At 39.8% G+C, this 22,455-nt stretch overlaps 1 protein-coding gene across 1 annotated transcript in view; it reads left to right on the top strand.

Moving 5' to 3' along the window:
- LOC124365815 (serine/threonine-protein kinase tousled-like 2) overlaps positions 1-22,455 on the top strand; it is a 204,104-nt gene that overhangs the window by 96,016 nt on the left and 85,633 nt on the right. Inside the window, 1 exon segment of the mRNA XM_046821852.1 lies at positions 12,724-12,812. Within this exon segment, the coding sequence (XP_046677808.1) occupies positions 12,724-12,812 (89 nt within the window).

Raw genomic sequence — 22,455 nt, 5'->3', positions numbered from 1 at the left:
CGCCCACCACTGCCCACGCTTTGACGTAGTGACAGCGGCTCACATGCGGTATGTGGTCCAACTCAAGAGTACTGGGAGTATTTAGTGTGCATGTGTTGTAGTCCATTCATCCAGTGTTTAGAGTGAGTCGCCGCCCACCACTGCCCACGCTTTGACGTAGTGACAGCGGCTCACATGCGGTATGTGGTCCAACTCAAGAGTACTGGGAGTATTTAGTGTGCATGTGTTGTAGTCCATTCATCCAGTGTTTAGAGTGAGTCGCCGCCCACCACTGCCCACGCTTTGACGTAGTGACAGCGGCTCACATGCGGTATGTGGTCCAACTCAAGAGTACTGGGAGTATTTAGTGTGCATGTGTTGTAGTCCATTCATCCAGTGATTAGAGTGAGTCGCCGCCCACCACTGCCCACGCTTTGACGTAGTGACAGCGGCTCACATGCGGTATGTGGTCCAACTCAAGAGTACTGGGAGTATTTAGTGTGCATGTGTTGTAGTCCATTCATCCAGTGATTAGAGTGAGTCGCCGCCCACCACTGCCCACGCTTTGACGTAGTGACAGCGGCTCACATGCGGTATGTGGTCCAACTCAAGAGTACTGGGAGTATTTAGTGTGCATGTGTTGTAGTCCATTCATCCAGTGTTTAGAGTGAGTCGCCGCCCACCACTGCCCACGCTTTGACGTAGTGACAGCGGCTCACATGCGGTATGTGGTCCAACTCAAGAGTACTGGGAGTATTTAGTGTGCATGTGTTGTAGTCCATTCATCCAGTGATTAGAGTGAGTCGCCGCCCACCACTGCCCACGCTTTGACGTAGTGACAGCGGCTCACATGCGGTATGTGGTCCAACTCAAGAGTACTGGGAGTATTTAGTGTGCATGTGTTGTAGTCCATTCATCCAGTGTTTAGAGTGAGTCGCCGCCCACCACTGCCCACGCTTTGACGTAATGACAGCGGCCTATATGCGGTATGTGGTCCAACTCACTTAAGCGCCAACGTACACACAGTGGACACGAAAAGCAATTTACAAACAATAACTTCCTTCCAGTGTTTACTTTGAAAACAACAACGAAAGAAGGTACCAATGGACCTAATTTTTGTACGCAATTTTAGAATTACACGAAACAAGGTTTTTATTAAGTTTTTATCATAATGACCTCGTTGACTCGGCAATCTTTTGCACGTTCAAACGATAGGCGCCAGTCTAAGTGAATTGACGAAAACTATTCAAATAAATCATTGCTTAATGAAACGTTTATTTAAGTGGTTTAAACAATTACACGTCCAATTTAATGAAATTAAAAGCTTCTTAACTAGACCAATTCTAAGTGCTTTTGTACCGCCTGGTCAATAGTTAAAGTTAAGTTGGCAATTTAATAACCTTTTGGTTTAGTTCTAACATTATGCCCAAACAAAGTACACTAGTAATTATTCTGCATAATAATTTGGTCGTAATCGCATCGCAAGTCTCCGAGTTGCGAATTTTCAACAGTTCGGTTTAAGCTCACAAAAAACCTGGAAAAAATCTGTTTTGATTTTATTTTTTATGTATGTACATAGATTTTACCGAAATTACTGAAAAGATTTTGATTAATCGTTTTTTAAACGAAAGAGAGTGGCTTCATAGTGGTCCCATGAAGATGTTTTTTAAAGTTGGATAAGTATATGACCGGATATTTACTTTGGAAATGTTACATTCAGAATCATATGGAGGAGCCAGAAGAAGCAAATTGCGGAAATACAGTTTTCTTACACCGATTTTCGTTTTTATCGACTTAAAAACTGGAAGTTACTGTTTGTAAATAAATAGTTAACGTTATATGTCTAAACGCAGATATAAACAAGTCCAATTTCAATGTTTCTGATTGTTTAAGGCTCTACTGATTAGTTTGTGGTTAAATTTCAAACTCGGGTATCTAAACTAGTTGATTCGTGAGCAGGCGCGAGTAGCAGCTAGTGGACTTTCTTGGGTATCTGGGTTTCTTTCCTTGATTTGTGGTTATAATAAAGCATAGAGGCTAGCAACATCACCTTGACACTTCATGAATGAACTAAATTTAAATTGAATATTTGTTCCGATTCTGCCATGTTAATGGGTAGTAGTTAAGATTATAGAAGTATACATTTACATAAACATGGTTCGGTTCGGACATCTTGTGAACCTGTCAAGCCTGTCATACGCTTTCAGACTTGAATAGTAGTTGTAGGTCGATACAACGCTCAGTCCTATTTATATAATTTTACTAACTCTTTTGTTAAGCGTAGACGTGGCGGGAAGGTTTGCTTTTCAGGATCTTACATGTGCAGTGTGTTAAACTGGAAAGTAGTATGGTTTGGTGCAATTAACAAAATGAGTTTTTTTAAGGTTGCGTCATTTGCCCGTTAATGGCATCATCGGTCCGCGTCACGGGAGATTAAAGATTGTAAGTCTACGCTTATTTTTGATGACGACGGATGACGTAAAAATTCTTTATGGTGTCTGTTTCTAATGTCGTACAATAGGCAAAGTGAAAAACCTAGTACCTACCTTACTACGCAGGTTGGAAGTATATGTTTTTACAGCTTCGAGCAACTCTAATTTAGTTAAATGTCGATTACAGTTCTTTGTTTCGAGGCATGAAGCTCGAACAATTATCAATCCCTATTGGGATTGCCCTATGAGAGAGCAGGACTTTCATACTTTTAACTTAGAAACGGAGTTCTTAAAATAGTAAAAAAAATCAAATAATACCTCTCTTTAATGTTATGGTATGAACATTTTTTTCCATAAATTAAACCATTTTAATGGTGAATTTTGAGTTTTTTTGAATTAATTTCAATCATTATTAAAATATACAGGGTGTTAAAAATAAGTGCCATACGGGCTTGAAAATTCCCGAACATTTACAGGTAAAGCAATAAAACTTGGTGAATCATTATTGCAACTATCTACTTTTTGAAGTAACTACCATTTTTTGTCTTGTCAGATGAGATGGATCGCAAGGAGCCAGATGGAAATCTTAAATTTGAGCATAGGTCGAGTAGTACTATATCAAATTAAAGGCCTTTATTAGTAGTGTTCAATGCCGCAATCCGACCTCGAAAGGTTCACTCTTTAAACAATTACGCTGGTTTAAAGTTTGAAACATTTTCAATGTAGGTCCACCTATTCTAGTTGGTTTAATATAATTTCTTGGCTCTATTTGTGAAAGTTAAATGAAATAGTTGTTAAGGTAGTGATTCTTCACATCCAATAGAGGATGGTCTGCAAGGAGTTCGGCAAAAATGTAATGTAAGCATAGCTCAAGATGTACATCAATATAAAATGGGTTGTTTAGCAGATGTGTAAAGAGAAAAACTGGTTTCAGTTATTATAATAGAAACTTATTGTTTCAGGTTGGGCATTGGACTTTACTTGATGTACATCTTACATTACATTAATAAAATGTTTTATTGATTTACCTGTAATCGTTCGGGACTATCAAGCCCGTGGAGGACTTTTTTACACTCTGAATATAAAAAATGTAAATAAGGGTGTAGGGAAAACACTTGGTAAGTTATATAGGCTACTTTGCAATAATAAGATAGCAAAACTATGGTGTAGTGTTTGGTTATGTATAATGTTCATATTTAAATGCGTCTTATAATCTAGAAGTTAGGTCTATTGTTTAGAAGAATATAGAAACAAAATAAAAACGTGTCACGTGATCGTCTTGTCGCCCAGCTATATCCTGACGAGTGTTGAGTTTGGGTTATAAACAGAGGCCGCCGCAATTTAACTACCCCTGTTGTGGGAAGAAATACGTGACTCAGATGGAATTTACGCGTTTTGAAAGAAGCCGCCACAAAGGTTCCTTGTTGTTATAATGACTGATTGGAACAGGAGTCGTTGTTTACGATCGAAGCGGGACTAATCAGCAGACACTCAAAAGTAAGGATAGAGTGTGCAGCTTATCCTGCACATGTGTTCTTCTAAGAACTGAGTATGTCGAGTATTTACCTATCTGTAGCCTACTGTCTAGAGAAGATCCCATAATCGAAGTTTATAAAATTAGAAATGCCGCAATATGAAGGCCATTCTATAAATTTAACTGTTATATTGACAATTTGATCTACAGCCCATTTCTCGAATATAACATTTAAAGTTTAGTTAGAAAGGCAATCAACTAACACGTATATCGCAATAAGGGTACTCAACTTAAATCCTTACAGTATTTATAATTTGCCAATTATATTTCTAGTTTGAATTTTTTTATTCGCGAAACAGATTTTTGAAAGCATTCATAATATTATCTAATACAGGGGTTATCAACCTGGGGGTCGCGACCCTCAGGATGGTCGCTAAAGACCTCGTCGGGGATAGTGGAAGAATAAAGAGCACGTTTTTGTTCAAAATACTCACCGGTTTATCCTTGAGTTCACGATGGTTTCATCGTTCAGCGGACAGTAACGTCACCAAGGGAAGTGAACCCAAACTTCTAATAAGACCCGTTTTATTTTCTTTTTTTCTTTGGTTTTTACGTTACGTATCATCGGTGTACTGTCATAATTTTTATCAGGAGAAGAATAAGTTTTGATTTTATCGAATATGTAATGAGAGAATACCATAAAATAAGGTCACAACATTTTACATGATAATACCCTATTTATTTAGTGGTGTTGTATGTCTCATCCCCTCCCCCCCCCACCAACTGAAATTTACGGTCGGGGTTCGTCAAAATTTCAGACACAAAATAGGGTCGTAGATTTTTTCTATCAGTTCTGTTTTTACATAATCGTGCTTTGTTTACTATCTCTTCTTCCTGCACATTTAAAGTTGTTGTGAAGCCAAGGAGCACTGGATTGCAATTCGAGAACACGTGGCAGCATTTCAACTGCGAGTCTGTCAGTTAGTTGAGCAGTATAATACAAACATGTCACACTACTTGTTTTTCCTTCAGCAGTAAGTAGGACAGGCCGTCTTATACTCAACTGTTATGTACTGTGTTATGGCTCCTTTGATCATTCCAGTTGTAGTAACACGATTGTAAACATAGAATAAAGAATAAGAAATAAAACCATTTTCCATATTTTCCAACTTTTGTCAACTGGTTTTAGTTTTGGGGTTCTAATACTTAAAATGTAACAAATATGAATAATTTAATTCTATGAGTACTCAATCAACATCGTACAAACTTTATCGCATTCGGGCCAATACAATTGCAAGCATTTAAATTTAACGCTCAAAATATATTCAAAAAGCTCGTGTGATTGAGTCGTGTTTATGCGTTGTGAACAAATATTGTGCACTTTCCACGTTTTTTATGGACGGGAGTTATTTACCAGGCTGCCTGATAACCTGTCTGAATCACACCACGCAACCCAGGAAGTCACCACGGAGCACGTTCCTGCAGAACAAAGACCCTATTTGTAAAACTATCCAAAGCACGAACACACGTAAGAGTGTGGTAATAAATGTCAGCCGTGGTACTATCAGTCGAAAATAAACGCGAACGGCGGGTAAACAAGTGTTTCGCTTGTTGATTTATTTGGTGTTGAACAGATATCTAATTATTTAGCATAATTGTTTGATCCATGATAAATAGGCGCCTTAAAGTGTTTTATTCTTGAAAATATTACGAAGGGTTAGTTTAATGTAACTGTATATTATTTACGTACTGATTAACGGAATAACTTTATATTACACTGTAGTTTTTAAGGATTTGCCGAAAATTATTAATAACATTGAATCAGAGTGCATCACTATATCGTCTTGAGGAGTCAGTAAATTTATGCTATTGGTATAAAGATCAGGAGTCCCAATGTAAATCCCTGCGGAACTCCTAACTGTAGTCAACTCAACTGATTGTTTTCTTCAAAAATAGGTTAGCATTCAACCTCCATGATGCTCCTTGGCCGACTCCCAAGTGCTCAACGCTATGAATGCCGTAGTGATGTCTATTATGATCACTCCAAATGCTCTCTCCTGCTGTTCTAAGTTGGCTGACAGGTGTAAGGGCACTGCTCGTGTCCCATTCGTCGCGCAGGAAACTCTCGATAAAGAAAACTATTATTTAATTTTACTATCAATTTATAAAACACGTAAACATGTTCAGAATGTTAAGCAAAAGGTCTTCTTAGGTTCCGGTAGCAGACCATAGATTAATAATCATCCGTTTTACACAATGGGAGAATATTGTCGAATATTACCTTATTAATGATTTTCACGGTGCTTTTCGAGATAACGAAATGTCAATATCCTCTTTGCATGTAACTTTCAGATTGCTGGTACAGATAGTATACCAGCTGCTTTACTACAAGTATCACTTACTCTCGGCGTTGTACAGATTCGTGGACGGAAGAAGCTAAGAAAGGAGCGAGGTGAGAGAGTAAAGGGTGGCCTGACCACATAGCAGCTGCTTTACTACAAGTAGCACTTACTCTCGGCGTTGTACAGATTCGTGGACGGAAGAAGCTGAGACAGGAGCGAGGTGAGAGAGTAAAGGGGTGGCCTGACCACATAGCATCTGCTTTACTACAAGTAGCACTTACTCTCGGCGTTGTACAGATTCGTGGACGGAAGAAGCTGGGACAGGAGCGAGGTGAGAGAGTAAAGGGTGGTCTGACCTCATAGCAGCTGCTTTACTACAAGTAGCACTTACTCTCGGCGTTGTACAGATTCGTGGACGGAAGAAGCTGAGACAGGAGCGAGGTGAGAGAGTAAAGGGTGGCCTGACCACATAGCATCTGCTTTACTACAAGTAGCACTTACTCTCGGCGTTGTACAGATTCGTGGACGGAAGAAGCTGGGACAGGAGCGAGGTGAGAGAGTAAAGGGTGGTCTGACCTCATAGCAGCTGCTTTACTACAAGTAGCACTTACTCTCGGCGTTGTACAGATTCGTGGACGGAAGAAGCTGAGACAGGAGCGAGGTGAGAGAGTAAAGGGTGGTCTGACCCAGATCTTGGGTGACGTCACTCATTGATCGCCCCCCCCTACCCCCCGCCACCATGGGGTTGCGACACGGCGTCTGTTTAATTTGCAATAAACGTTGCTGTACACGCGTTAAAAAGTTCCATCGTCAACGAGACCGCATCGGATGTGTCTGCAAATCATTAAAATGCTCGGCATAAAAATTAAACAGGAAATAAAAAAAAGCTTTTTGAAATGGTAGTGAATTTTTAAGTCCCCCACTATTCTCTGCAGATATGGATGTTGACTTGGTAAATATCATCATAAACTTTGCAAAAGGCAATATATCAACTGAAATGAATAGGTAACTGAGAACCATAGTTTGTTGCTCGTTGAAGTTACTTTTCAGTCTTTATATAATTGTTCCTGTTTTGTCAGTTGATGGAAGGTTCTCACTTTCATCTATCATCACAGGAAATTTTTCCGTGTTGTGTTATTATACAAAATAAATCAAGAATAATCAGATATATATATATATATATATGTGTGAATTAAAAATGTAAGACTGTCTACATTCTTCGATTGAAGTTTTGAAGATGAAAGGATTTTGTAAAAAACAGGATTTTCTAGTTCTTTTTTAGTATGTTTTAAAATTTTGGAATCTGTTGATCAGTTTTAATGATTATAGTGTTTAGGTTTTATTAAGTGCATGGTTTAGAGTTGTATGCATGGAATAGGCACACGTCATAGCTGTTGTGGTTCCTGACTTATGCGTGTCACAACGCTCTGGCGTGTTTGGTTTACTTTTACCTAGATTGCAGTCATACATTACTTTAGTCATTTACCTGAAGAAGGGATGAGATTGCAGATCTCGAAACGTAGTGTTACTGATTGTATTGTATCACTGAACGATGGCAAATGTCCGAAAAATCTTGTTCCCTTCACTGTTTACATAGATATGTTTTGTTTACAGTTTGCGACAGCGTTAAGATCTCGAAAATGATACTTTGATAAAGTTAAAGAGCTGTTTTTGTCTATAGTACAGAAAGTCCGCATCATGCAACCAAATTTGCTGGCTGGTAGTTTGCCATAATCATCAAATATCCATATCCAAGTGCAAAATAGTGATTGCCCTCTCTTACCATTATGTATCCCCCGTAATTAATTTAACAACCTATTAATAACGTAGAAAAGATCGACTATACCCATCAGAGACCCCATCAGAAAAAACTCGATTTCAATAACTCTGTGCGAATTAAATTGTTAGCCAAGCAATTTTGATTACAATTCAAGAATCTCTTCAAGAATTCTCTTCGAATTATAATTCAAATAATAAATGGTATATTGAGATTCTTCTTCGTTTGTCACTTTACTTGTCAGATACAAATCTCTTCGGATAGCCGGATTGAATACACCGTTATAAGAATCTACTGGAGTTACTAACTATACGAACATCACTGTCGAGGAACTACACCAAATTAAAATGTGTGAAAAATCCTCCGAATTCATGATCTTCGAGTAGTTTGAGTTCATAAACAATTAAAGCGGGTTTACACTGTGTAGCAAAACATGCTAAATTTTACACCTAGTACAAGTTGTGTAACATTCGCTAAATGTTAGTGCTACATACAAAATTTGCTACAAGTAGAGAATATCAGTTTTAAAAGTGCAACATATAACATTCTATATGTAGCAGATTCTGCTAAATTTAGCAAAACTTCTGCCATCCATTCAGATTCGGTAAAGATAAAAGAGATAGAAACCCGTGCTACACCTAGCCTTTGCTACATTTAGGAATGCTACATTTAGGTTAGCATTTTCTGTCAATCATACAGAACCCAAGAAAGTGTGCCCATCGTGTGTGGTTTGTGCACAGTCTTTGTTTGTCTTGATGTGGATGGTTTTGAAATGAAAGGTCTGTGCGACAGGGACAGAATTATTAATTTAGCTGACCTTTCCCTGTAGGAATCCCCAATTGGACCACAGCTAACTTCTCACCAACAAAAATGGCATCTCTTCATTTACTATATTTTTCCCTAATCCTGTGACCAATCATATTTAAAAATGATTTCAAGAAAGGTTCATCCGTATCATCATCAACATCGAGATCTCTACGGGAGTAGAGCCTCACTACTGCACTGTATAAACTCCGATGTTTGTAATAGTCAGTGAATTTTTAACAGCATCGCTAAACAGTTCTTTGACTTATAATGTTTCTCTTGTCACTCTGTATCACTGTTAATATTGTGCAGCGCACACCAAATGTACACTGAGGCTCAGGCGGTACGTGTTCTGTATGTACAGTGGTTCACAATTCACAGTTCATCGTGGCTGTTAATGATACTATTGAAATAAATCTAATTATTCGCTGCTCCATTGGTGTTATCCAGATATCACGAGTGGAGTTAAATGTGCAAATGTGCGTACAGCTGTGTGATAATTGGCCGCTGGATGCTCCACAATCATTCTCAATTCATTGATTAAAATAAATTTGAAAGGTTTCCACATAGTAGAATAGTGAGATCGGTCCTCTGTTGCCATAGTCGAATGTTGTACCGCTGACAGTGAGGTGGCGGTGTGAGCCGTTGCCATGGCGGCGGCCCAATCACGTCGAGTGATAGCAATGATATGTTGTGGGGTGGCGGTGTGGTGCCGGGGGGGGGGGGAGCAAGGAGAGAGGATATCACACCCTTCCAACTCCTAAGTGACCTTTACAAGGTTCGCATTATTGATTTTCCCCCTTGCCCGTTCCCCGACGCCGCCGCCGCCGCCGTCACAAAAACTGCCGTTTGTCGGTGATTATTTCACCAGGACGTGGATAGGGCATTTAAATATCAGGACTGTTCGGTTGCCAAGTCACTGCGACAGATTTCGGTCCGGCCGGCCTGGAGGGTTGTAGTGGTTCTGGGTATTTTTCGTAAAGCTCCCACTTACTTTTGTGATGAATCTTAAATCGGCCTTTTTCATAGTTCCAGTCACACACAAGTGCCATCCTTCAGTTTGAATTTCTGTTTTTTTTTTCATCATTCCATTTAGCAAAATATCCAGGGCTGGAATGATACGACGTGTACAAAAACGGCTTTGGCCGTGTAAAGCTCGTGATGAAACATCATCAAGTCTGCGACATTAACGCTGCGATAGCGCGCTCTGACTTAGCGAGTGGTATTATCGGTTCGATTATGCATTAACGCCGGGGAGTTAGCCGTCTCTCTTCCTTACTTTGTCAAAGTGAGATTTGGCAACGCCGCCCCGACTGTCAGAGTTTGCGCTTACCGCTGTGGGGCCACTCCTTGGGCACAGTTCAGCCTCGCTAGGAAATATGCATCGCAGTCTGTTGCCACTTTTGTCACTTATTTGTAAATTTTCACTTTAAGGGGGGCCTTTCTATACTGTTTGTGTTAATTTTGTAAGTTTTGCAGCACGGAAAAAAATCCGGTTTCCCCCTTTTTCCCGGTTTTTAAGGTCCTTTTTTTCTGTGTTATTATCTGAAAGAGAGGAATTTTAAGTATTCGTTTAATTTTATTTTAAAACTGCTTAGTTTGCCATATTTTTCTATTGACTTCGAGTGCTGCTGAAGAAAGCAACATACTTTTTTGCAGTTGGTTTTAGAGAATAGACAAAACTTACGGAAACTTTTTCGACGTCTTCTTTCTCGTAGTATACTGCACGGCCTCACGCTGCCAACTACAATGTATTTGTTAACGAGACATTATCAACGATATCTGTACTGTGCTGGTCCTTTATTTTAAAATGCAACTGGGCAATAATACTAAGATGTTGGAAAATTCTCTTTAAAATGATCCAATCTATATAGAAATAACTGTATAAGTGCAATACATACGGCAAATAGTGTGACTCTTGTAGGACAATACAGTTTGCGTCATCGAAGGCTCATCTTTGGCTGCACGTTATAATACGTCCTGGCCGAACTTATTCTACTAGCGACAGCTTTATTTATATTTAATACTAAAACCAATAATACAGCTATGTGTTAGTGAAAGATTGTAAATGTTAAGTAAGTCTCTTCTTTATAATTATGTACTTTACTATGATTGTGATATAATTTTTAGTGCGGCTTAAATTTGTAAATACATTTTTATTTACATGTCCACCATGTATATTTAAACAATTTAAATAAAAATGTTTTAAATTAAGTAAAGAGAAAGAAAAATTAACTTGCTGAGTGTTAGCAAAGCTTATCTTATGAGGACATTGAAATTTAACATTGCTGTCTCGCTGTGGAACGAACTGACGTATAAACATAAAATTTGAAACGAAACTCCTTTTGTATATAAACAAAATGTAGTTCAATGATAACGCATGTCACTCCATTTGGCTGAGCGTTAGCGTTCATTAATACCATGGCTTAATAGAATGGGGGCCTGTCTTCAACTTTACATTTTATGAACTATTTTAAAAATAATAACCTCTTTAAAAAATGAAGCAACTACATATTCAGTGTGTAAAAACTCAACTCTTTCTGTTAAAAAAAAAAAAAAACGAAACAGTTGTTAAAAGAAACATGTCATTGAAATTAAATTATTTACACATCTATACATTTTCTCTCTTTTAACACACCGCCAACATTTTCGATCACGTGTTTTCTCTGGCTCTCTCCTTACGTTATTCACAGAAGTGTCCTTACTCAACTGCTAATGCACTAACTCAGCTTGATATACCTTTTAATCCACTTGAAATATATAACTAAATCTTCCTTATTTTGCATTTCCTCTGAGAGATTGATATCCTGAATTCCTTGAATAATTTTTGTCATGATCAGTTCTTTTTCTTATTGAAGTAGTAGGCTCGGTTATATATTTTTAGATATGTAGGACTTTTATTATTCTTCAAGTACGTATTTTCCTCAAACGTGTAATGGAACAAGTTTACGCTTTTGATTGATTTATGGTACACTATTTTTGGGTTGCCTGATAGTACACCACTAAGGGATTGCGGTCTGTTGATGGTACACTGCCCGGTTGTCTTATACTAACTGATGCTACACGTATCAATTTCTTATGGTTGGCTTATGGTACACCAATAAGGGATGCGGTCTGTTGATGGTACACAACTCGGTTGCCTGTTACTAACCGATTGTACACGTCTCAATTTCTTATGGTCGACTGATGGTACACTACTCAGTGATTTGTTGTTGGTTGTTGGTACACGGTTCGATTGTCTGCGACTGAAGAATGTTATACAACTCGGGTGTCTGTGACTGACTAATGGCACATTGGTTGTGGTTGACTTATGGTATAAGACTTGGTATCAATTTACAAAATCGTGACCATGGAAAGGTATGTTCATTTTTTTTTCCTGAAAACTACAATTTTTCCTGAAAACAATAGTGAAGAAAAAATTCGTCGGCAACGAAAATCAAAGGAGTTACGATTTTTTTAAATCCTCTGAAAACTCTGTTTTTGACAGTACCTCTGGCAATTTTACTGAAATGATGACGTTAATCCTGTCAACGATGCCTGCCCGCTGCGCAGTGCTGCGCACTGCTTGCTCTTTTAGAAAAAAAATTAACTCGAGCTTGCAAAAGTCGAATCCCAGATCACGTGATGCCCCTGATCCTTAACCCTCCAAGTGTTGTTCGACAAAATTTTGTCGGTTATTTTCCATCTTTAATGCAATAATGCCCGAAAGGCATCAATATAATACAATGATATACTTTCCCCCCAGTTTATATGCACCTGTGATAATAACACTTGGCTATAAATGCCCAACCCATGAAAAAAAGTCCATTTTTCATGGTCACGGTATTGTAAATAAATACCTAAGACTTAGTTGCTTGTGATTGACTGGTGGTACAGACTCAGTCACAAGTTTCTCATGCAGCGCGCCTGTTGCAGGCGCTGGTGTGAAGATGGAACATCACTTCCAAGCTGCCCTGGACCCCCGAAAACAAGAGCTGCTGGAAGCGCGGTTCCTCGGCGCACGGGTAAGTCACTTCTTGTCTTTGGAGGTGTGTGGTTAAAGAGTGGAGAAACATAGTAAAGCGATATTGGTTATTTTCTCACCAGGTTACGTTTGATTGGGCAAGAAACTTGTCTTTAGAAGATCCAGACGAATTTCGTTTTTAATGATGTGTGGGAAATAGGCAAAAATACGCGTATAGTATATAGTATTGTAAATATGCCTTATGGCTCAGTCTGACGAAATAGGTATTTTGTGACAACTGAAATGTTAATAATTTATTTCTTATGGGGGTTTACTTGTAAAAAAAAACTGTTACGAATTGTTATGTGCATGCCAGAACACATTTTTACTTTTTCTCTAGGTGTATCTATAGCAAATTGACACTAAATTTGAAAATTATAACTGGTCAATGTAGTAGTCGAGATATTAGACATAAATTTTTGTCTGAATTTATTTTGAAAATTGTAGATAATCGAAAAAATTATATGGGATTTACTCATAATATCAATATTTAGAAAACAGTTTAGACACAGAAATAATTGTTTAAGTCAAAAAGTTTAGGAAATGTTATTAGTATTCCATAAAACTTTTAATTATTTCTTTAGGTCCATAACTAACGGAGTTGTACCTTTTTAAAGTTTAAAGGCCAGCACGATACTGGAATGGAATGGTGGTATCGAGCAGACCAACGAACTCAGTGGAGATATTTATAAGATCAGTTCTTGTTCCAAGTTTAAACTTTTGTGACGTGTTTCAGCTAGTTATCGTTCTCATGAGTCGAGTTATATAACGTCTATGCTAGGTGCTATATAACACAATTTATGGAAATTGTAGCTGTTCCAAGAACAGCACAAACAAGTTTGCGATGGCTGTGAACGGAAGGTAAAGTAATGTAGAAATCTTCCTTGCGTTACCATCAGGATGGCTGTGGCAATAGGCCGATATTATAAACAGAATCAGCGTAATAATATATATGTGATAATCGCCAATTACGATGGTTTAAAATAAAACTAAATTATAGAAAATTGTCATTGGTCACATACACAAAACTAGCATCACTTCTTAAAAAAACACTCAAGGTTACATTAGTTTCATGTATTTATTGATGGAAATGTGTCCTTACGTTTTACGAGTATACTAGTATTGCAGTGTTAGAGAGACCTTTTGGAGATAACATTGTTTTGGTGTTGGACAGGTTGTATACCTAGTATTAGAATTTTAGAGGGAAAAATCAATCTTTAAAGTTTTAAAAAACTTAAATTTACCGAATTATTAGCAAATTTGTTGGTCGTTATCGGTTTCTTTAGGTTCTTATTGGTTTGGACAGTAGTAAAGCTTGATATTATCTATTGTAAAAGATTGTAGACATTGTACTGTTGTACATAGTGACACTGTGTTGGCAGATATAAGTATAAAAGCGTGTGGCAGGCGGGCCACAACCCACAATGGTCGCCCCCGCCCCCGGGCGCCCTTATCGGCTTGTTTGTCTATGCAGTGCTGTGTGATAAGCGGGTTTCCGGCACCGGGACGGCCACTGCATAGCGCCCTTGCCAACCTCGCCGCTCGAAAATCCCACCCGTACTCTCGCCTCGCACCCGTCATTGTGAGCAAACTGGGTCACGCGCCACCCCACCTCGCCACAGGCTCTGTGTGTGCTACTGCTAGTCTGTCTTTTCGCAGCGCACCACTTTCTGGGCGAACCTTAAGGGTGAACAATTTGTGTATTTACAAGACGTGTACATCTTCTATACGTGTTATCTGCTCGTTAACTAAAATCTTTAACAGGCAGAATAAAAAATTAACTTCTTTGCGACAAATAAAAAAGCCCAATATTAAAGGAATACATTATTAATGATGTGAAGAGCAAGTTTTTCGTTTTTTCATTATTTTTTCTTTAAGAGTCAGCTGTAGTGAAACGTCATAAGCACAATGACCTCACGCACTTTTACGCCCTTTTTTCTCATCGTAGCGTCGTCATGGGAGATGTCTCGTGTTAGAGATACGCCTATAACTAATAACAGGTTTATGCATGTTTTTGTTGCTTTGTTTGTTTGCTTATACTTTTTGAGTATTTCAACGATGAATTTACTTAGACATTTTTTTCTGAATAACCAACAAAATTTGGGGGGAAATCGTTTGAATACATGTTAAAATCTCTCATAAAGCACGATGAAAACATAAGGTCGTAAGAGGAGGCCTAACATGAAGTTTAACACTGTTCTTACGGAGCTACAATCAAGATAGGCGTCAGTACAGACGGGTCTCAGTGGGAGTCTATGTAAATGTTCACATCAACATATATGCTAGTTATTGCGGACACCGGACTGTTAGCTGGTGGACTCGCCCACCGAATGGATGGATGGAGATGTGACAAGGTGCTGCCATCGGGTGCTCCCGAGTCAGACGGAGGGAACGTGGTGGTCGGAGGAATGTGGACGCGGAAAGGTGGAATGGAATCGCAGCCGTCGGCGTTGCCAGTTGCGCTTGATAAGACCGTGGCCCGACGCGACAGTAACTCGGCTGTGTCCTGCTGTACAGTGTTGGAGCGGTGAAGGGGAGGGGGGTGTACAGCTTTGATTGATCTCCGTAGTGGTACGCTGTATCCGGGCAGAACGGATCCGGTCAATAGTATGAGGAAACAGCCGCCGCTGCGTCATGTATGCGTCAGCTCAATCGACGGGGTTCAGAGGTAACCAAGTTTGATTTTGAATTGTGGTCCTAAAACTGTTTGGTTTTATGCCTTGCTCAATATTATGGTCTGACCACCGATCTTTGGAGGAACATTTAAGAATTGTCTCCATAGTAGGCTATGTTGTAGGGTTTTTAATAATGCTACTGAATATAACATGTGAATCCGCTATATTCTTTCTGGAGAATCGTGGCCCCTGAAAGATTATGAATATACCCTCCACCAGTACACAGAGTAACATATATTTTGTTCTCCAGATTGGATTTGTGATCAAACTAACCGACTGTGATAAGAATTTACAAAACTAATCGGTGCACTTTGGGATAGCAGGCGATGATTGAAGGGTGAGTGCGCGTGCGAGAGAGCTTAAGTCGGCTAGGGGTCCGTAATCCTTCAGGGGCACGGCTGTCTTTCAGAGACTACAGTTGTCCGTACAGAGTATAAAGCGTGTGTTTAAAGTGTGGACGAAGATGGACAGGTTGCAACACAATTTAACCGTGGTCACGTTGAAACGCACCCCGTGACCAATTTTACGGAACTTAGTTAATGATGAATAAAAGAACCGAATAATGAAAAAGGTAACCAAATGTGATTAGGTAATATTAGATCGCATGTATTGATATTTGACCATAAATAATGTATATAACCTTAATTAAAGCGAAAATCTAAGGATTGTTGCACAGTGAGTTGAATTCTGTTTGCATTTATTAGATCTAAAGAAATAAAATTAACGGTGATGGTTTGTCTTCATTTAGTAGCCTACATTTTGATCGAAAGTGGTATTAATTTGAAATATATATGTAGAAGTATCAATAGTCTTGGTATCCTTATGATTGTGGTGTAGAGCTACCGTTTTAGCATGAGTTAGGTGTAGTCGTTAGTGGGCGGGTGGATATGATGTGGATAGATTCTTTAACATATTGTGGATGAATGTTCTCTGGCTGGCTAGATGTGTTGGGATGGATGCTTTTTGGCAAGCAAGATGTGTTGTGGATTCTATGACTGGCTAAATGAGTTTTGGATGGATGCTTGATGGCCAGCCAGATATTTTGTGGGTGGGTGCTATTTGTCTGGCTAGATGAGTTGGGGGTGGATGCTTTACGGCTTACTGCTGTGGTTGGATGTATATTTTGCGGATGCCTTATGGCTGGCAGGCAAGATGTGTTGTGTAATCTGTGACTGGCCAGATGTTTTGTGGATGGATGTGTTGTAGATTGATGAGTTATGGCTTTCTAGATAGACGCGATGTGTCGATGAATGCTTTTTGGTTGACTGGGTTTGATGCGAATGGATACGGTGTGGGTGGATGGGGAGTTAAGGGTGGAGTGACAGGGGTGCGGTTGTGTGAGTGTGCATGGGTAGCTTTGAGTAAATAACTGAATTTCGATCCAGCTAAATTGGCAAGATTCCATTTTGGCCATCATGACAGGCAACTTGTAAAGCCTAAGACAGGTGTGCTGGTATGGCGTCAGATAAGGAATCAAGATGGCGGTCAGATCGCTCGAACCGTGCAGTGGGCTGAGGCCGGTACGTCGCGATTTATTGTCCGTCCGTCCTCCGAGTGTGGGAGGGGGGAGGGGAGGGTGGTCACACAAGGTCACAGGGGCCAAGAACCTGGTCACCGCTCCGCTCGCCTCATCTGCTCTGGATTGCCCTCCTGCAGCCAACCGCTTCCCTGTTGGAAGTCCGGACTCGATGAGTTCGCTCCTGCACGGACTGAGGTGGTGGATGAAAAAAAGTTTAGTTACCTCCTTCAATCCATGAGATAAAAAAGTGAACATTTTTAATCATTGCATAAGGAGGTGTCGCATTTTAAGTAGTACTGGGCCATTTAGGGACATTTTTTAGTCGGGAGGAAGTGTGTAAACACTCTCTTAAACTAGATTCTTAAGTCATAATTACAACCATGTACATTTTTTGAATCACTGTATGTTCATTATGTGTGCATGTCTACATAATTTGCAAAAATACATGCGTTCAATGTCTTTAATTTTTCGCGTGTGATAAAATAATTGTACTGCTTCTGTCTTTAAAGGAATTATTTTAAATCCCCACAATTGCGCCACCTTAATTACATTTTTCTATTTGGCTGGTTCATTCTATTAAAACTACAATTAGACTAGACAGGTCGTTATTTCATACTCGTATTTTTAGAATGTAGTCATTAGAGAACTCGCATTGTTGTGACAGCCGATGTAGCCAGCTAACACGAGAAAGATGTTGGAGCGAGTATTTGTCCATAGGTTCCAGTAGACGTCTCACGCTAATACTCGCTTGCTTGTGCAGTCGCAGCGGTGGCGGCTCGGCGGCCAGGCCGAAGTGGCAACGGTGATTATCGGCCAGCCTGCATTATCCTATATATAGAGTGCACGACGTGGCAACTGCGCGGCTATCGAGCCCGTGTCGCGCGCCATGCCACGCTCCCGGCCATACGTACGTACGTTCCTGTGTACGACAGTCCCACGCTGGTCGTACAACTGATCAACGACGGGCCAGACAGACCGTGGCGAAATACGGGTGGACTGCTCTTTAAAACTTTGACCCTCAAAGCGATAGGGTTCTTCCTTGGACCAGGAGAAACCAATGTTACAAGTCCCTGGGTCCTTTCTTTGAAGAGTACCGTATGGACTGATCCAAAAGAGTTATTTTGGAGCTATTGGAAGCTGGAGGTTCTCGGTAGAGTACCTTTCTATCAAGGCCTTTCCTTTTACTACAAATTCAATAAGGTTCTTCCGGACCAGGACGGATCAGGACCTGTGTTCCAAGTTTAAAGTCTCTTTGACCTTTCTACCAAGGGTTATCGCACAGGCAGATAGACAGACGGATAATGACACGAATTTTACTAGGCCTTAAGGTTGGATGATCAATAAGAATAACAGTTATACAGGCTAACATAGACTTCAGAATGTTAGATTATCTCTAACTGATATAATTAGATAACTGTACTCCCGATTTTACACGTAATCAGTGTTTTTCTCAGTGGGGGATTTCCAAGAGACACGGTAAGTTCCGATATGGCGACAACCGATGTTTTGGTGTTTCTTTGTTGACGGTTTTGCTACCGCGAAAGTCCCTATGCGCGAAGGAGTCCCTCCCGTGGGTCACCTCTCCACGGTGCGGCATCTGGTGATCAGTTGTGCGTAATATTAGCGCCCGTTCCACAACTTCTTCCCCGGTACAATCAGAACGAAGGCGTTAAACAGATTGCAATGGTATATCGATAAGTGCCCACTCGAATTACACGTTATCCAAGATTTGTTTGACATTCTCCGGATCAACGTTTCTAGACTAATAAACCACTTGAGTAATCAGTGCAGAATCTTGGCCTTACTCTTAGTTTGTAAACATGACCGTGTTTAAAGGATCTGGAGTTGTGACATCCTAAATTCTCGCATTAGGGATTCCACCTACAAAATATATAGGGAGTTTGGATTATAGAGATTTTCGTGTTTGGTTTACATTAGCATTGCGGCGTACTTCAAGGGAGAATTAGAAATATTTTAAGGTTCTAAAAAAATACCTTAAACAGAGTGTAAGGGAGGTGTAATAGGATTGTACGCATATATAATTGATGGTAAAACGTTATTAATTCATTTGTATGAGTTTAATGCAAGGATTAGTGGGTACCGTATGCCCTGTGTGTTTTATTATGATGATGATTACTGATCCTTTGATTGTGTCAAAATAGTCCTCCAATGTTCAGAGAAAACAAATATTTAGTGAAGTGTATGAATACTGAATCTTTGATTAGACTAGCTGGATAGATTGCGTCATTGAGTTTAAATTTAATTAATATTATTTAAAATAAAACTCTAGCCAAGATAGCGGTACTGTCCCTCGGCCTAAACGGCTAAAACACTCATCAATAGAATAGAATGATTTGGAGAGTAACCATAACTTAATTTTGGCTTCAAAAGAATTTTCTCCGAACATTGAATGGTCCCAGGGAGTTTGTTAAACGTCCTGAGTGCCAGCACTGGGAAACGGTTCCTTGTGTTACTAAGCCGGCAACAGGGTAAGTCTCTATAACCACGGAGATTGTGAATGTGTGTGTCAGCTCTAGATTGAAAAGAATGTAAGTTATCCCTTATATAAACCAGGCTCTGAAGAATGTACTGGCCAAAAATGGACTGGATCTCAAGTCTCTGAAAAATTGGTGACAGTGATCCCCAGAACTACCAGATGAAATGTTACGTAGTTTGTGGACGATTATGACAGCGCGAGGATAACATCGACAAACTATAGTCTGTCGGGTCTGTTATTATTCCCCTGACTATACTACGCCTGCCGGGAGGACGAGCGGCCGTTCTGACGGTTACTTGTTTGTTTGCAGTAGGTAGCCCGAGTGGAATCTCCCCAGGGTGAAGAGGTCGGAGCTGGCCGGCCAGGACATGTGGATGGCGCGGCGCGGCGCGGCGGTGGCGGCATTGTTGTAATCTGCGGCGTTGCCAAACCGTGCCGTCCCTGTCCACATCGATCACGCCTCCGGCTTTCTACTTCCACTCGGTCGGGTGCCATCTTGGACGAGAACAAATGATTTCACTCCAGAGATACCCCGATGTCAGTATTCTGTGGCCTATAAGCTTGTAGCGTGTCTGGTGCGGCGATCTGCGGGAATCCTAGTTGGAAGTGGGATTACGATGATTTAACGATACTATTGATGTTGAAGACTATGTAAACAGTTTATCTATTCAGATTGTCTGCACAAAACAGCCCGTGTATCCGACAGAGTAAGGGGCCTTAGGTCTAATTTTCTGAAGGGCAGTTTCAAAATACCTTTAGCTCCAAATCCTGACCGTTATACAGGGTGCAGCTACTCATTAGTACACTACACAAGTTTTAATAGTGCTGAATGACTTGTGTTGTAAATTATGGTCTATTACAAGAGTCCGTCTTAGTTCCGATTTTGTTTATTACTTTATACTTTGTGGATTAGATCGTGTAAGAACTTCTGCTTCCGAATTGAACGTTTACAGTAAATGTGGTAGCGCAAATGGTATAGTCTCTGGTAGGTATTCCTTTTGTAACGAGATGTGTCTGTAAGGAAATGTCAAGGACCATTCTAGGAACTGCTGCACCAGAAGTGCGGTTATGTTCCTGTTTGTGTGTTTACATTAGAACAGTCTTGTCTGATGATCAATCCTCAATCCTCTGTAGTGGATTGACAAAGTTACATACTCACTGCAAGTCGCATGTGTTATATAACTGAAGTCTCGTCTACACTGTTCATTATCTTGGCGAGGGATCTTGTAAGTCATATTTAACTTTATTATGATATTTTATTGTGTTTTGCAGGTGAGATAGGTCAAGGTTCTCAGTCTGGCAATGAAAAGGTCAATTGTAGGCATTGAGGCAGATTTATTTTGTTTGCTACGATGCGAGAATGTGAAGTAATTTGTATACGTTATATGCAGGTACGAATAAAAAAACATAAAGTTTACATATTTATCAGAAATGTATAGTATGTATTGCGTACGTGCCTTTTGTTAATCAAACCACTGGTGTTTTAATGTAATTGAATACTTTTGTAGAGCCAGGAATATTATAATTCGATACGGCCGAGTACTAGTGGAGTTGTAGGGGACGGGTTGTCCGCGGTGACGAAGAGGGCGTTTTTTTGTGCAGAGCCGCGAGGCGACTTGGCAACGCCGCCGGCCTGCTTGCGTAGCCTAGCCCCTGTAATCAACAAAGTGCTCTAATTGTGGGCTCTTCCTTTCCGTCGTGGCTTGGAAAGGTTGGGAGCGGTGTAAAACACGTCTTTTACACAGCCGATACAGAGAGAGTCCGGAGCGGGCTTCTTTTATAGTTTTGGGTTGATTTATCTGGATATGAGATGTGTGTAATGGATATGGTGGAAGGGGGGTTGGTAGAATTTTTTTGGGGAAAGGTTTCTTTGGTTAATATTGTACGTATCGTTGTATTCCAGACAAATTTCTAGAATCTAGAATGTGTATAATATAATATTTCAACCTAAACCAATTAAGTTCCTCATTTTCAGCAAAAGTTTTTTATATGCCTTATTTCAAACTTAATACTACTGTATTATAATTCACTAATGAAGTTTATTTTGGTTTGTATGAAGTGTATTTTGATAAAAATGCTAGTTAATAATTTTCCGCATAATCGTATTATTGCATATTAAGAGTAACAGTTGAGTAACATGTGTATAAAATTATACGTAGGCTTATGAAACAAAAATAAAAGAGTATATAATTATATATATATATATATATATATATATATATATATATATATATATATAAAACAGATCAGGGATCAGGCTGGGATTATTCGTGTCGGTCGGAATCAAAATGGCCGTCAGTAGACTCTCTGAGACTTTATATTCCATAGTTGCGTAAGGTTTTAGGTTGTCGTCGAAGCAACCGATACGTTCGTTCATCTGGTGGAGTTTTACTTGCAAGGTTTTATACGGATTGTATAATATTTTCAAACCAGTTCCTCATGAATGTTTGAATCCGATGTCTTGAACAGGTTAAATGTACTACGTATCGGCCATCAACTCCATCCTGTTATTGGTGGCGAACGATGTTAGCATACGCCAAGGTCAAACTGTGGGCGATACGTCAGGTCTACGCCAGTGTCACAGGCCTCTTCGTCCGTGCGTAGTTTTGCTGTAACTGTAATATGTTTACAACACAAAGGAGCCGGCCAATTCTGCTAAAGGCGTGATTTTGAATTTTGAAAGAATGTTTTCCCTATTAGTTCTTGTTGTATAGTTGTTCTATTGTGATCAAACAAGTAGCCAGGAACAACTTGGGGGGGGGGGGGGGGGGAGGTTTAGACAACTGACTTTCCCATAGTGGGTAGAGGGTAAGTCCCCATGTAGTTCCTTAAAAAGTTCTTGACCCTTTTTTGTAATTGAACAAGTTTTAAATTGCGGGGGGGGGGGTCCGGAACCCTTCGCTATACGTCTTTGATTGTGATATCATATTCTCGTAAATTGTTGGACAGTGGA

This window comes from Homalodisca vitripennis, chromosome 7 (genome assembly GCF_021130785.1).
Source record: "Homalodisca vitripennis isolate AUS2020 chromosome 7, UT_GWSS_2.1, whole genome shotgun sequence".
Taxonomy (NCBI): Eukaryota; Metazoa; Arthropoda; class Insecta; order Hemiptera; family Cicadellidae; genus Homalodisca; species Homalodisca vitripennis.
Note: the sequence above shows the minus strand (reverse complement) of the source record. Positions and strands in the feature narration are given on the sequence as shown.